A 15,197-nucleotide genomic window follows, 5' to 3' on the forward strand; every position below is an offset into this window, starting at 1 on the left:
CAAAGTTCAAGTATCTAGTCTGACTTTAGCATTTGAAACAAAAGCAGAACGGTCAGATTTTAACTTGGTGAAATTATGCTACACGCTGTAAAACTTAACGTAACTTAATGTTACTCTCTGACAGCAGGTGGCACTCATGCACCAGCAGAGGATATAGTGTTTTATTGGTTACTGCTCAAAACAAAGCAGTATTGCACTTATAAATGCTATTTCAATATACAGAGACAAGACATAAGGAAAAGAACATCTAAACTTTTCTGAAGACAGTCGGTTCACCTCAGAGATTCATTCACTCTTCATAGAAACACTGCTTTAAGAGTGTAACTTAAGTTTTACAGTGAATAGTAAATGAAATATGGATGGCAGCTATGATCATTTGTTTCTGGAAGAATCTGCAATCTGAATATTTCAGTAAAGGTCTTTGCTTTCAGACTTTGATATCTTGGCAACTCTCTGTACGGTATTTTTTGGAGACATGGGAAATGAAGCAAGAGCTAAAATGTTCAAACACGAGGCATTAATACGCTTAATTATTTTCCGTGTGAAGTGCTGAATAATTAGACGTTAGCTGGTAACTCTGCTGTGTTTCTATCTGAACACCCACACAAAAACATTTAACAGTACGTGTGCAAACATAAAAGAAGGCAAGCCACAAACAAACAATCCACTAAAACGCTACCGTGAAGGCTGTGTCATTTACTGCAAATCAGATCATCTGCGGCGAAACGCAGTGTAATGGAGGAGCAGAGGTACTTTCGGTTGTTGTGCGAATGCGTGAGCGAGTATCTCACCACCTCTCTGCTTCTCTGCTTTAATACGAGAACAGAGAAGAGCCGCCATTAGACTTTTCTGCCACCGGTGGTTGGAAGCAGCTGCAGGCTAACCTAACCACATGCTGTTAAAAAAAAACACACCGCAGGTTTATTGTTCTCACACGTACGATTAATGTGAAATTGTGCCAAAATAATAAGTCATCGAGTTATCGTGTTTGAATATTGTGTTTGCCTAAAAACACAAAGGAGACCAATGTAGCATCTCATCTATGGATATTATATGCTACAGTATACATATATTACGCTATACGCTAAATAGTATTAAAAGGGATCTCAAAACAGTACTCTTTTTAATACACAAGCCTTCTGAACTACATGACAAACGACCTGAGTAATAAAAGTTTCCTCTTATACAGCCTATAAATGTTAGCGACTTCGCTATGATTCAGACAGCATGATTTAGGACTCATATGCAAAGTCTTCAATCCTGCCTCACGTTGACCCAAAACACTGCAGCAGGATGTCACAGAAACACATGGTCACATCCAGAGACAAGGACAAATCAGAAACAGTAAAATAAGTCCAGAATTTCATAGGACGTCAAATTTATTCAAAGGTAAACAAGCTATTTTGAAGTAAGCGAACGTGCAAGAATTCTCATTAATTAGCGAACTCATGGCCCTGTGTGTTTCGGTGTCCTCTGTTGACTAGAAGCGTGCACTGCAGGCGGTGCTTTTTAAACCGAGATATCACTCCTAGGGCGAAAGAACACCTAAAACTGAGAGCTTAGAACGTAAGGTTGTGATATAATTAGATTATAGATTAGTGCTGTCGTAGATAATATCAGCATGATTTCCACAACTGATATTCGCTGCATGGCTGTGAATGTGCTTATGTTAGAACATATTTTGTTAATTATGTATTACAAAATAATATTCTAAACTATCGTCGTGTATGTTTATATACTCTCGCGTGTTAATATAAAGCCTGTGTTAACTGCGAATAAAAAATAATAGAAATAGAAATAAAAATATATAATAAATTTCCTACCGGAAAAACTGCTATTTTTGGACGGTTTGGATGCCGTGGGTGTGTTTTGAGCGCCCCCTAGCGGCGAGACAGCGGAAGTGACGCGCTCGGATGTTTACGATCTCCATGGTAACCGCTGCCCCAATCTCTCGCGAATAAAACGCGCACCTCTCACAAGCAGACATGAGCATCTCCGTAACTCGCACATTTCAGAAAAAACATGAGGACGGCAAAGGATTCAGACAGCAGAGGACGTATGATTATTTATACGGTGAGTCCCAGCCGCACATCGATGGCTTAGCTGGCCGTCAACTTATGCGGATGTTACAAGAAAGCACATTTCGTGCCATTTGTTATTTAAAAAAGGCTTTTTGTATTGAGCTGTGGATGTCGGTGCTGCTTTAGACCCTGTATACACGTTGTCAGCTGATGTGGATCACGCCAGGGAAAACTTTCGAGCTCAAGCCTCGGTGGATCGAGTGGTAAGTTGAGTAAATAAGTAAATAAAATGTAAAAAATAAAACCACCAGGACAGCACATCGCGTGCTAATAATGTTTCGGATTTTGCAGATGCATGTAGACACTGAGTCCTTGAACTGCGGTCACCTCAGATTTTGTGCTGCTACTTCCATGTAAACACTGGAGACCGGAAAACACACACACAATGTCGAAGTGAAGTTCAAGTTTGATGAACTGGACAGAGGGAAAGCTCGTTGAGCCAAAACAGGACTTACAGTAGCTTATATGTGAGACATGTTGACTCATTAAACGAGACATAGCCTACAATTTAGCATACAAAAGTAATAAAAAGGGCATAATTACTTACTGTCTTTGAAATAGTGTGTAGCCAGCATTTATATTAAACTATATATATAGCTTACTTTCATGTTTAAATAGATGCACAGACTTGTATGCCATTTATGCCAAATATCAGAATATATCTGACATTTCATATCTGTAACTATGAAGTTGCTATGTGGTATATTTAAGAGAAAAGACTTTATATATATATATTATTTAAAAACACAATACAGTTAAAATTATAATGAAGTATTTTGCATGTGCTTTAGTATTTTAGTCATTGCAGAAAATAAGTCTACAGTACTTTAAATCATGACAAAATATTATATTATAAATAATACAAAAAATTGTATAAACATAAGATTGCGAATATCTCGGCACGCAATCCTTTTTGTGATTTACAGAAAATGAATGGTACGTTGACTGCTGAGTTTTTACCTGATAGATTTAACAGGTGAAAGGTCTCAAGCTGGTTAAATAGGTCGACCACAAATGCTGCAAACCTGAACTACTAAATAGCTTTAGAAATAAAACAAAATGGAGTACCCTGCTGACACTTAAGAGGTTGTTTTGAGTTATTAGAGGTCTCTCTGAATTACTTGATTCTGATTGGTCAGTATGTATTCTCCCTGCCAGCCTGTTTTCTACACAACACAGTCTCACACGATTTCATTGCAAATCATTATTCCAGGTTATTGTTAATCTCTCGGGACGATGTACAGCAGTCATTATCACATGATGAATTCTCTCTTGACAGTCTGTCCAACAGTGAGAAATTAATATTATGAGATATTTAGAGCTTAACTAATTCCTCTGTCTTTTGTCTTTGTATCCTCAAGATGCTGGTGAACATAAAAAACATTTTATTGAAATAATTAAAGCCACAAAAGGCAAAGAAATGACTTTCTAAGCTTAGTTACGGTTGCCAGTGAGTCACCGAGAATGACAGAGTTGTGCTGTAAGACGTTTATTTGAAAAATATGAAATAAGCATTACCATACATATTAACACATAAGGAACCTTGTATTGTGAGGAATAAAAATGTCCCATTGCATGAAAACAATAAAAAATATCCTTTTATCGAAAGTAAAGTGTAGAGATATTTCATTCTGTACTTCAAACTTTATAAATGCCCCCAAAAAGTATGTTATATGACCTTTTAAGAGCACACACCGTTGTATTTTGTCTCTATCAGCGGAAGGTCCCAGAATTTAACTCCATGTTTAGTAATCTGCCGCATCACCCCCGTTTCACCTTACGCCTGGAAGCCACTGACCCTGTGCCTGCGTTCATTGATCGGCGTTGGCGGGGCTTTGCCGAGCAAAAGAGACAGGCCCTGCAGCAACTGACGGGGTAAGACTCACTCTGCATACAAGACAATAGTCCCTTATAACTATGATATCAGATCGGTGAATCTCACATAAACACGTCCAGGACTACTTGCCCTCTAACCTCAAAAGAAAAAAAGAAGAGATTATTTACATGAAGAAAATAGTTTTTATCACTAACTTTTTTTGCATTGTGACATGTTGCATTCACATTCCCCACACATACAGCATTATCTTGCAAATGATTTAGCGGTTTCTTTTTTGTGGATTCTTTCGGGATCATTTTATTATTATTGTTTTTAATGTTCTTTTGCAGTGCTCAAAATTAATATACACTACTAAAGATTGGTGTCAGTTAAGGTTTTTTAATGTTTTTGAGAGGAATCAAAACACGTTTCTACTTATGATGAATTATGAAAAAGTTGTGCTGATGTTTTTTTAGAATGTTTTGAAGAATTGAAAATTCTAAATAACAGCATATATTTGAAATAGAGGTATTTTGTAACATGTCCTTGCCGTCACTTTAGATCGATGCAATGCGTCCTTGCAGAATAAATGTATTCATTTATTAAAAAATTAAGAAAACATGCCGACCCCAAACGTTTGCGTGTATGCCGCGTTTGCCAACGTGAATTATTAATACTTTAAAATGTTGTGTCTGTGAAAGGTTTGTGCCTCAGATACATAAACCAAGTCAAGCAGATGTGACAGGAATAGACCGCTGGAAGTTTTTCAAACGGTAAGATGTGTAGGAAAATAAATGTGATCATAATATGTGATTATAATAAGAATATAAGAATAACATTTTTTCTCTTTCACATCCTTCCCTATATGTTCCTCCATTTTCTTTCCCTCAGTCCTCTCATTCCTTTCTCTCAGCAGATTCCTCCTGATGTTGTATTTGCTTTGCCAAAGTAAGTCAAGTGGAGCTTGTCACTTTAATCGTAAAGGAACACGCATCATTGAATCTGATTAGACCGCTAGCATCACGCTCAACAATGTTTCAATATTTTTTTCTATTTAAAACTCGACTCTTCTGATATAAAATGAAAAGTTGTGATTTCCTAGGCTGATATAACTAGGAACTATACTCTCATTCCAGCCTTATAATGAAGGAACTGCTGCTATTACAAAAAAGTGCTACCGCCAGAGCCGGACATTGGCTGAAACAATTCAAAAACTGTACAAAATTAGCCCATTTTCAAAAGAAAGCCTATTCATTCAATACCTATGATCTACCGAAAACAAAACTTTCTTACTATCTGTCTATACACCCGTCTCTCCACTATTTTCCTCACAGGTCTGACCTCCTTTCTGCTTCGGATGGAGATAAAAAATGGTCCCCCGCTCCGTTCCAGCGGAGCGTGGGAGTTCAGACTGATTATCGGGAGAGTGAGACACAAACAGACCCCTTCACTCCAGACTATGCAGTTCGTCCAGGGACAGCTCCCCCTGAGCTGCTCACACTGGCCACACTCACGTGGGGTAAACAGAACATAATATAATAAGAATAACAATAAAAAAAACACCTATTTCTCACTGCATGTGTAGCGTTTGTGTTCCCACAATTGCTGAGAGATGTTTCGGGGGTTAACCGTGGTTGTTTTTCAGGCCGCGGGCTGCCCGCGGGGCTGGCAGAAGTTGAGATGATTGAGAGGGCAAGGATGAAGAGAGCTTGGGAGGCAGCTCTGCCCCCGCTGAACGACCTCTCTCAGCTGGACAAGAGGAGAAGGATGATGGAGGAGATGGAGAGGAAGGAGTGGGCATTCAGAGAAAAGGAGATAGAGAAGTGAGAAATAGTTTGACTTATTCACTCACACATTATTTGACGTGGTTTCTAATATCGTAGCAAGATACTCTGTAGCTGAATGAGGCGGATATTTTCAAGAAATGTGTCTGAGGGGCTTTTCGCATTAAAAAGGCAAGAGCTCAGGAATGTATGTGTGGATATCAGAATTGTAATTGTTGGGTGAGCTGTCCCTTTAAAACACTGCACTTGTGTGTACATAGGAAAACAATGGAAAATAGTGTGCTAGAATGGAAAAATGTGTTTTGTGTGAACGGTCCCTTAAGAGACCAAAGGAGTGCTCTTAGGGAAGGCTACAAACACATTGATGCTGACTGATGTTGTTTGTTATATTTTTTAGGCTGCAGGAAGCACGGCTGACTCTGCTGGTGCAGCTCCTGCGTCAGAGGGAGGAGAAGCAGGAGGAGGTCAAGATGGATCGACTGGACGTCAGCTTTTCCCAGCACCAGCTAGAGAAGGAGGCGCGGGTTAAGAAGATACGCAGTGACTACATCGTTTGTGAGGCCACAGTCAGATAAATCATCGTATTTGCTTCGACCCATTGTGTATATGTCAGCAATCGTGAAATCACAAATGAAATTTGTCGCTTTTAAAGAGTCACTCTATTACAATTAAAATTTTGTCATCAAAAACCCGTAAAAGCTTTGCTCATCTTCGGGACACAAAGAGATATTTAGGCTAGTGACCGTTCCAGTAAATTACACGGCAGAAGGTCCAGAGAAGTATGAAATACAACATCATCCGTACGCAAAGAAATAATTGAATCAATAATCTCCTCTGCATCAACATATTTGCCGTTTTGGAGAGCTTACACTGCTCGGTGTCAGCCGCGATGCAAGGATACATTTTCTGTGTGTATTTAGGCTTTGATATGAACGGAAGCAGCATATCTGTGTGTTGCGGCTGACACAGATCAGCGTACGCAGTTAGCGTGCAGCGGATACTCTCCAAAATGCTGTGTTTGCTTTCAGACCATATACTGTAGATGCTACAAAAAATGTGATTTTATCATATTTGTACAAATTTGTGTGCTTTCCGAACTGAAGCATGATCCACATTATGCATAAATCAGAATGTTTTATCAGATACATTTAAAATACATGTGCTTGTGATAGCGCTGCCTGAGTTAGTAGCTTCATCTAGTGGTTGAGTATTAAAGATATTTGGTATTTCAACTACGGCCTGAACTTAACATTGGCAAAATATGAGCAAATAGGGCGTTGGCAAGTACATTAAACCGTTTTCCTTGGTAGCTGGTGTGTAAATAAAATGTCAAAGGTTGCAATTTAATTGCATTACCTAACTATACATGTCGTCTGATTGTGCTGCATGTGATTGAGTGAGGCATTGTGTTCATTTATACACAAGCAGCTCATATATTCAGACATAACACACTTCCCAGATGTCTTTTCCTAAAATTCTGGCAGAATGTTATGCATGTATGATAAAATGCCATCATTCCTACAAAATGATGAAATCTTGAACTAAACGAAGCATGTATGTTGTTAAACCTGCATGATTTTCCTCATTAATGAAATAGCAGGCATGCACAAACTGACATAATTTTATTTATCATTTTCCTGTTTTCGAAGCAATGCGTAAGCTGCTGGCAAAGCGGAGGAATGTGGAGGGAAAGCTGGAGAGACGTGATATTATAAAGGATTACTCAGATTATGGGTTTCAGACATATGCACCTCGAGCACGGATTGGCCAGATCTCTGAGCGAAATACTAACCGCGACGTGGTCAAGAGTCACTTTCTCAGAACGTATGAAGGTGTGCTTCTGTTTGCAGAACGGGTTTTCTTTATGACTCTTCAGGATGCAGCAAAGATTTTGTTTATTAATTTTGTTTCAGAAATATTTACTAAGGTGCAAACAACATTTATTTAAAATGTAAATTTTATTTGATTTTCTTTGTTTAGTATATTCTGATGTTCTTTCTTTCATCTATACATTTATTAGTTTATTTATCTATTTTTTTATTATCCAGAAAAATCACCAACACTATTTTCATACCATGTTTTGTAAAAATTTGGATATATAAGATTTATAAATACTGTTGTACATAAATCCAATGCTTATATATTTAGTTTAGTCTTTCATGAAAAAAATATACATATAAATTAAAATATTAAACATTAATATAATATTTAATACCTTAAATATAAATGCAAATATAAGCATGTTTAAGCTGATGTTTGAATGGCTGCTACTGTGTAATATCTCAGTGTTTCTCAGGTTTGTTAGAACTGGAGGCAGGTCTCTCTCCATCTGTCATGGAGCATAGATTCAAAGCACCGAGACCTAAAGCGACCAAAGGCTTCATCACACGCTCAGCCCGCAGAGAACTAGAGCTCATGAAGACTCATCAGGTAATGAGCAGCCGGGTGCCTTTCACACTTAATCAGACTGTAGGAGGAGGTGTGCGTGGCGTGAGTCATGACAGATTTTCCCCAGTGCTTTTTATTTCCCACTAGGCTCTGAAGGAGGAAAAGGGTCACATGGTGGAAAAGAAGCCTCTGCGGTTTCTCTTTAAAAGGGAAAAACCTGCTCCACGACCTCCAACCCCTTCGGTGGAAGACCCCCCAGAGGTACATTCATGGTGCAGACGACTCAGGTCTTCCTTATAGGATCTAGCTTTCGGTGAGAAAGCGTGCAGTTCGCGAGTCAGAACGTGGCTGTGCACAGGCATCCTTTTGGTACGAGCACACCTTTGTGTTTCCTAAACTAGTGGGTCATGACCCAAAAATAGGTTGCAGAACTTTCTGATCGAGTCAGCAAAGATAGACAGCAAAGATATAGATACCAAAAAAGACACAACCCAGATCACATTACAGTGGGGATTGAAATGAGGATAAAATGCTTTGTGCCACACAGTGCTGGTATTATTTTATTAGTGAACAGTTATCACGTTTCTAAATATAGTAATTAACTATGTACAATTCATCATGCCAAAAAGTGTACTTAAAGAGTGCTTTTCTTAAAACACTTTTAAGACGTAAGACACTTTTTTTTAAATCACATCTGTAAAGCTGAATTTAAAGTTTTATTTTCAATCATTGTTATTTTAATGCTATAAAGGAGTATACTTACGATGCATGTTTAAAGTGCTTAAACTGTGCTGAGTAACTTAATATTACATTTAAAGTTAATACATGCTAAGAGGTTATGAAATGACATGTAAAGGTGCACTTAAAACGCCAAGTGCAGTAAATATGAATTTATTCTTTTAAATCAAACTATTTCTCTAATAATCACTCTTTTCTAAAGTGCATCATTTTTTTTATAACAGTAAGATCCTAAAAGGACTACTGCTCTACAGTGACTTTCGCTGAATGGTTTATTTGGTAATTGTCTTTCCATGGCACCTCTATCATTCTGATATATCAGTGTTGTGTCTGTAACAGGGAGATGAGGAATTGGAGCTGGCTGTTATTTTTATGCAGAAGGTTCTGAGAGGAAGATCCGTGCAGAATCAGGTAAGGCTCAATGGGTGCAGCGCGCTTTTCTAACTGATGGCGTGATGTGAATGGATAATGACACCCGATGGTTGGCAGATGTTCGAAGGAAAAGAGAAACGGTTGGAACTGATCCAGGAATTGCGCACCACCCACGCACTACAGAAGGAGGAACAGGACAAGAAGGAGGTGGAAAAACAGGTCACACTCGCCCTGCAGAGACAGAGAGACATCCAGTCTGAAAGAGTAAGAGATGTAATGTTTAAGATAGGAAAATAAGCACCTGCTATCGCGTGTGAGCTTTGACTGATACAAAGGATAAGCTACAGACTTATCTCAGTACAAATCAAAATACTGTTTTTTTTTTAAGCATTCACAACTTCAGCGCTGCTTGTACCACAGATGTTTTCAGACTATAGCAGACTGTTCATTATCATGAAGAGTCCCACGAAAATGTTTATTGTCATATGAAAAACTTTCAGTCATTTTCATGGGTTCTTCATGGGAACATATTTGAAACTCACCAGTGGATCCTCAGCAGTGAATGGGTGCCGTCAGAATCAGAGTTCAAACAGCTGAGATAAACAACACATGCCTTCAGTCCATAAGTTAACATCTTGTGAAGTAAAAAGCTGTGTTTGAAAACAAATCCATGAAGGCATTTTAACTGCAAACCATCACTTCAGCCAAAATATAACTTATCAACTGTGCTTCATTTGTGCATATTTCCTTTCTGATTTAGACATTTTCTGAAAGCAATTTGCATGGTATTTAGACACAAAAATTTTAGCAGTGGTTTGAACTTGAAAACACCTAAATAATAAATTTTGTTTCTTACAAATACGTAGGTTTGTGCTTTGCAAAATGTTAATTGATGGACTGGAGTCACGTGGATTATTTGTGTAGTGTTTCTATTTTTTGCAGCAGCAGTTTGAACTCTTATTCTGATGGCACCCATTCACTTAAGAAGATCCACTGGTAATAAAGTGATGTAATTAAACATCTTACATTTTTGGGGTTAAAAAAGTAAAAAAAAAAAAAAATCTTTCAAATAACATACATAAATAGATCTAAATAATAAATCACTGAACAAAACGATATATTTCTATGTTTCTTTTAGGAGTCTCAGACTGAGTCCTATATAGCTGGCCTTTCTGGAGGAGTGATAGTGGACATGCTGGACTTTCTATCTAAAGAGCTGGTCCGGCTGCAGGAGGAAAGGCGTATTCATGCCTTCACCCTATTGGCTGACAGAGACCGTCGTATTCGTGAGGCCGAGGAGAGCGGACGGCGGCAGATAGAGGAAAGGAGACGCAGAGAGGAGGATGAGATATTTAAACAGGTCACTAGAACATCTATTCACAGTAAATCTCACAGTATCATTCAAAAGTCTGAGGAACTTTATTTTTAAAAAAAATTATATGTAGTAAGGATGCATTAAATGAATCAAAAGTGAGACTAAATACATTTATAATGTCTACATTTCTTATTCAAATTAATTTATTTCAAATTCAGATAAATGCTGTTGTTTTGTGTTACGGTTTCTTCAAAAATATTAGGTAGCAGCTGTTGTTAGTGTATAATAAGTATAAGAAATGATGCTTAAACAGCGAATCATCACTTTAGAGTGATATCTGAAGGATCTTGTGACAGGAATGGAGTAATGATTCTGAGAATGTAGCTTTGCATCAGAGGAATAAATTACATTTCACGATATATTCAAACAGTAACTTTAAATTGCAATAATATTACCGTTTTACAATATTTTTGAATCAGTTAAATGCAGCCTTGTTGGGTATAAAAGACTTCGTTCAAATTCGTAAAGAAATAAAACAAAAACAACAACCTTAAACTTTTGAAAGGTAGTGTATGTTTGTGTAAATGCATGACTTATTTTTATTCATAAAGCACATTGCCCCAAAATGTTATGAGGCAATCAAATTTCACCTTGTATTTTTATTAAATGCGTGCCCTGGTGCTACTGGGCACAATTTCACGTTGTACTGCAACCAGCAACTTTGCAATCTTGCTTTTCTCTTCCGAGATCTCTCATCCATCCGTATATCATTTGGTATCAGGTGGTCAAGGTACATCAGGACACAGTAGACATGTATCTGGAGGATGTCATCCTGGGCGCCGTTAATCAGACAGCTGATGCTCAGGCCAGGGAGGAGATTCACAGCAAGGCTGAGGAGCTGAACAACATCACCTACGCCATGGAGGAGACGTACGTTCCTGCTCTTGAATGCTGTGACGTCCAATTAAACCAGTTCGAAGATCTCAAACCCAAATGGCTTATCGTTGACGAAAAAAACTCTTAAAGTAACGCTAAACTCTTCAGCAAGGTCGAAAGTTTTTCCACTCTTATAATAAAACACTCCACCGAACGATCCTAAAGATAAGGAGTCGTATATAAATGCGCCTTTTGAATGCGCATGAAAGATTCTCTCAGCTAAGTACTGACATTCAGAGACTGCAAGACGTGTTTGTTACTCGCAGCTGCTTACGTCAGAGGTTTTATTAGATTCAGGATCATTGTTGAGCTGCCAAGGATGTCTGAATCACATGAGAAAAGTTTTGAACGCTTTTTGTTATTGTAACCTTGAACTCTCTATGCATTCATAATTATTTAAAAATATTTTGTAAAGGCAGTCCATATACAATAAATATCTTGATAAAATAGAAAAACAGTGAAATAATGCAAGTAAGGTGACATAAGGTGACTCAATTTCCGTCTCGCAAATAAAATATACAAAGCCGTGCTTAGGTTTTGTCCAGATGACGACTTCCACCCATTGTGCGCTGCCCGTTTAAAAACTCTACATTTGACCTGATTTATCCTGCGAGAAACGATGTTTCTTGTACAAAGCCTGCGAAATGTAAGATATGTATGAAACCTGAGTCTATATGTTCTTTCCCTCAATGAATAATAAATTACGGATGTCAGATTTGGCAGCACACCTATAGGAAGTCTCTAGAATCGGATACTGTGTTGTTGCAGCCGTATAATTAAACTAATAAACATCGTACGACCACGTTAGAGGGATGAGTGCTACGTGTCCTTCAGCTTTAGAACATTTCCTTTGTCACAAACAGAATCAGTGTGCCCTAATCGTCCTGTGTTGTGTCTTTTTTTTGTCTGTGTATACGTGCAGGAGGAACAGTCAGCAGTCTGAAGAGATTGTGGCAGAACTCGTCTACCGATTCCTCATTCCTGAGGTCCAGAAGATTGCTTTCAGAGAAAGAGGTTGGTTATTCAATCTGACAGATAATCTCTAAAATACCAAGCTATTACAGACTGAGCCAAGTTAGTCATTAATGTTATTATCTACGTAACCTTGTACTATTTAAAAGATGTACAATGCTTTTTCTTTCTGTGGAACACATAGGACTATGTACCATAATTAAGCGTTAAGCTTCAAAGCTTCGAATACAGTAAATAAACTGTTTCTTTTTTAATATACTTTAAAATATAATTTATTTCTGTGATGCACAGCTGAAGTTCCTTCTTTCATTACTCCAGCCTAAAGTGTCACATAATCCTTCAGAAATCATTCTAATAGGCTGATTTATTATTACAGTTATCAATATTGGCAAAGTTGTGATGACAAATATTTTTTTATAAATTGTAATACTTTTTTTCAGGATTCTTTGATGAATAAAAGTTGTAATGAACAGCATTTATTTAAAATAATAATCTTTTCTAACAATATAAATCTTTGCCATCACTTCTTATCAGTTTAACACATCCTAGCTGAATACAAGTTTTATTAATTTTTTTTTCAAATAAAAAAAGAATAAAAATGTACTGACCCCAAACTCAAGAATCCTAAAGAAAATATCAGTTTCCAGCACTGATCATAAATCAGTATATTAGAAGGATTTCTGTAGGGTCATGTGACATGACTTTGATCACAGAAATAAATTTGAATTTAATGTACATTAAAATAGAGAATTGTTATTATATTGTTATTAATATTTCACATTATGAATGTTCTTCTGTGTTTTTGATCAGATAAATGCAGACTTGATGAACATAAACATCTTTTAAAAAAATAGAACTTTTGACTGGTAGTGTGTATGTGTACACACACACACACACACACACACATATATATAATATGTTACCAGTGTTAAGCTTGACTTTTTAATGACCTGTGTATTTGACGTGTGTATGCATCACAGTGGGAGTCATGTGTTATATATTTAATGGATTATCCTCGATGTTTGCCATGGCCTGTTTTATTTCCCCATTATTTGCCTCTGTGTAATAAAGACCCTGTTCATATAAATGCAGCATATGCACAAATCACACTCTGTCTCAACTCTACAGCCAGCTCAGGTGACTTGAACCTCATGACTTTTTTAGACAGAAAATTAGAGAAGAAATGATCCTACACACAACAAAATGTACACGGATGCCTCTGTCAACCTCCATAAGGTACAAAGCACCAGTAGTTCTTCAGGGGAACCAGTTTGGAGCATAAACAGTCTTCACTGCAATCAAACCTAAAAATATAATGCAGTTGTATTTTCCTTTGTTCATGATTTGAGGATGAGGGCATGCTACACAACCTGTTCACGTTGGCTAATTTAGCTCCTTTTGTCGACTATAACTCATCTCTAGGTGGCGCTATAATAAGTTTCTTTGCCAGTAACTGTGTAGCTTAGAAGCTAAGCAGATTTTCCCCTAAACGCTTAAGGGGCCCAAGTCTAGATGCATATCAGTTTCCACATGTCATTTTTGCATATGGAAGTGGTTTTTCAGGTTCTGTTTGCCGGTCAGAACAGACATATGACCCAGTATTGGCCCACCATTTAAAAAACACCTTAACTGTGCTCTTCGCTCATTATCTTGTAGTACACCAGAGCCAGAGAAGGCATCTGCGAGCGGCTCGTTCGGTCATCACTAGCAGCCCTGGATCTTCTGCGGTCTCCCAGCCCCCATCTCCATCAGACAGAGCCTCCTCAGCAGTCCTGAATGACATACTCAGCCAAGTAGAGGAGTCTGTTCCCAGAACTGTGACCCCGAGAGACCCTGGACCCGCACAAAACAATCTGACCAGTGATCCAACAGCAGAGGCTCCCGGTGGGAATGGAAAACATGCGGATTAAGACCGCAAGCAGTAATCATAATAATAATAATAATAAAAAACATTCAATTCTCAACCTTTACTGCAATGCATTTGTTGTCATAATAGCTGACTTGTTTTTTTCCTAACGTACTTATAGGGACAGGAAGAGCGAATGAACTTTGAAAGAACAGCCTAAAGTTAACGGTTACGCAATAAAACCAGCATTTAACTTCTCCACCACTTTTTCCTCATCGATGATAGAACACATCAAAGTCTGTTAGGTAACTTGAAATGTAAAGCATAGCTTAAAAGCAAACACTTTCAGACTTCATTTTCATTTATGTAGGGAAAACGTATAAAAGACCGTTATTTGAAACAATTTCAGCCAGGCTTATGTTAGGCAGCTTTTTCTCTGACCATTAAGTCCATTAGATCCTGTCTGAGAAATGGGCTGTATCTCCTGAAACGATAGACACAATGATAAAGGACATTCAGCCTATTACCTTGTTTTTGCATAGCTTAGAAGTCTTAAAATAACTTGTGTACCTGACCAAAACTCATTCACTATTACACGAAAGCTCAGATTTCAATGCCGGAGTATTGTTTTCTTACTAAATGTTTAAATCATCATCATTTTTTTTCCCTCTTTTTTTTGGCAGTAAGAGTAGCATGCTATTCTAAATAAGCGTAGTAAAAAGATATAAAAGATAAAGGTAAATGTGTACTTATATATAAGTACACACTTAATTATGTTTTGAGATATGACAGTGATTCATGTTGTGAGTTATAAGTAGTTTATGTTCAACAGAGTGATAAGTAGTCTGTATTTTGACTGAGATTTATTTACTCTTAACGTGAGCTGTAATTGAGGAGTATTAATTCCTGGCCCACAAACAGTACAGGCTACCAATACCGATACAGCACT

At 37.6% G+C, this 15,197-nt stretch overlaps 1 protein-coding gene across 1 annotated transcript; it reads left to right on the forward strand.

The window, feature by feature from the left end:
* Positions 1-1,950: 1,950 nt before the first annotated feature.
* cfap91 (cilia and flagella associated protein 91) lies at positions 1,951-14,372 on the forward strand. The gene is made up of 17 exons (XM_043229593.1): positions 1,951-2,073; positions 2,208-2,284; positions 3,799-3,956; positions 4,599-4,670; positions 4,789-4,845; positions 5,232-5,416; positions 5,543-5,720; positions 6,079-6,236; positions 7,331-7,513; positions 7,978-8,111; positions 8,217-8,330; positions 9,147-9,218; positions 9,297-9,443; positions 10,318-10,539; positions 11,276-11,424; positions 12,353-12,444; positions 14,059-14,372. Exons 1-17 carry the CDS (start codon positions 1,986-1,988, stop codon positions 14,310-14,312), a joined length of 2,340 nt encoding a protein of 779 aa, XP_043085528.1. The 5' UTR covers positions 1,951-1,985; the 3' UTR covers positions 14,313-14,372.
* The last annotated feature ends 825 nt before the right edge of the window (positions 14,373-15,197 follow it).

This window comes from Puntigrus tetrazona, unplaced genomic scaffold (genome assembly GCF_018831695.1).
Source record: "Puntigrus tetrazona isolate hp1 unplaced genomic scaffold, ASM1883169v1 S000000008, whole genome shotgun sequence".
Classification (NCBI taxonomy): Eukaryota; Metazoa; Chordata; class Actinopteri; order Cypriniformes; family Cyprinidae; genus Puntigrus; species Puntigrus tetrazona.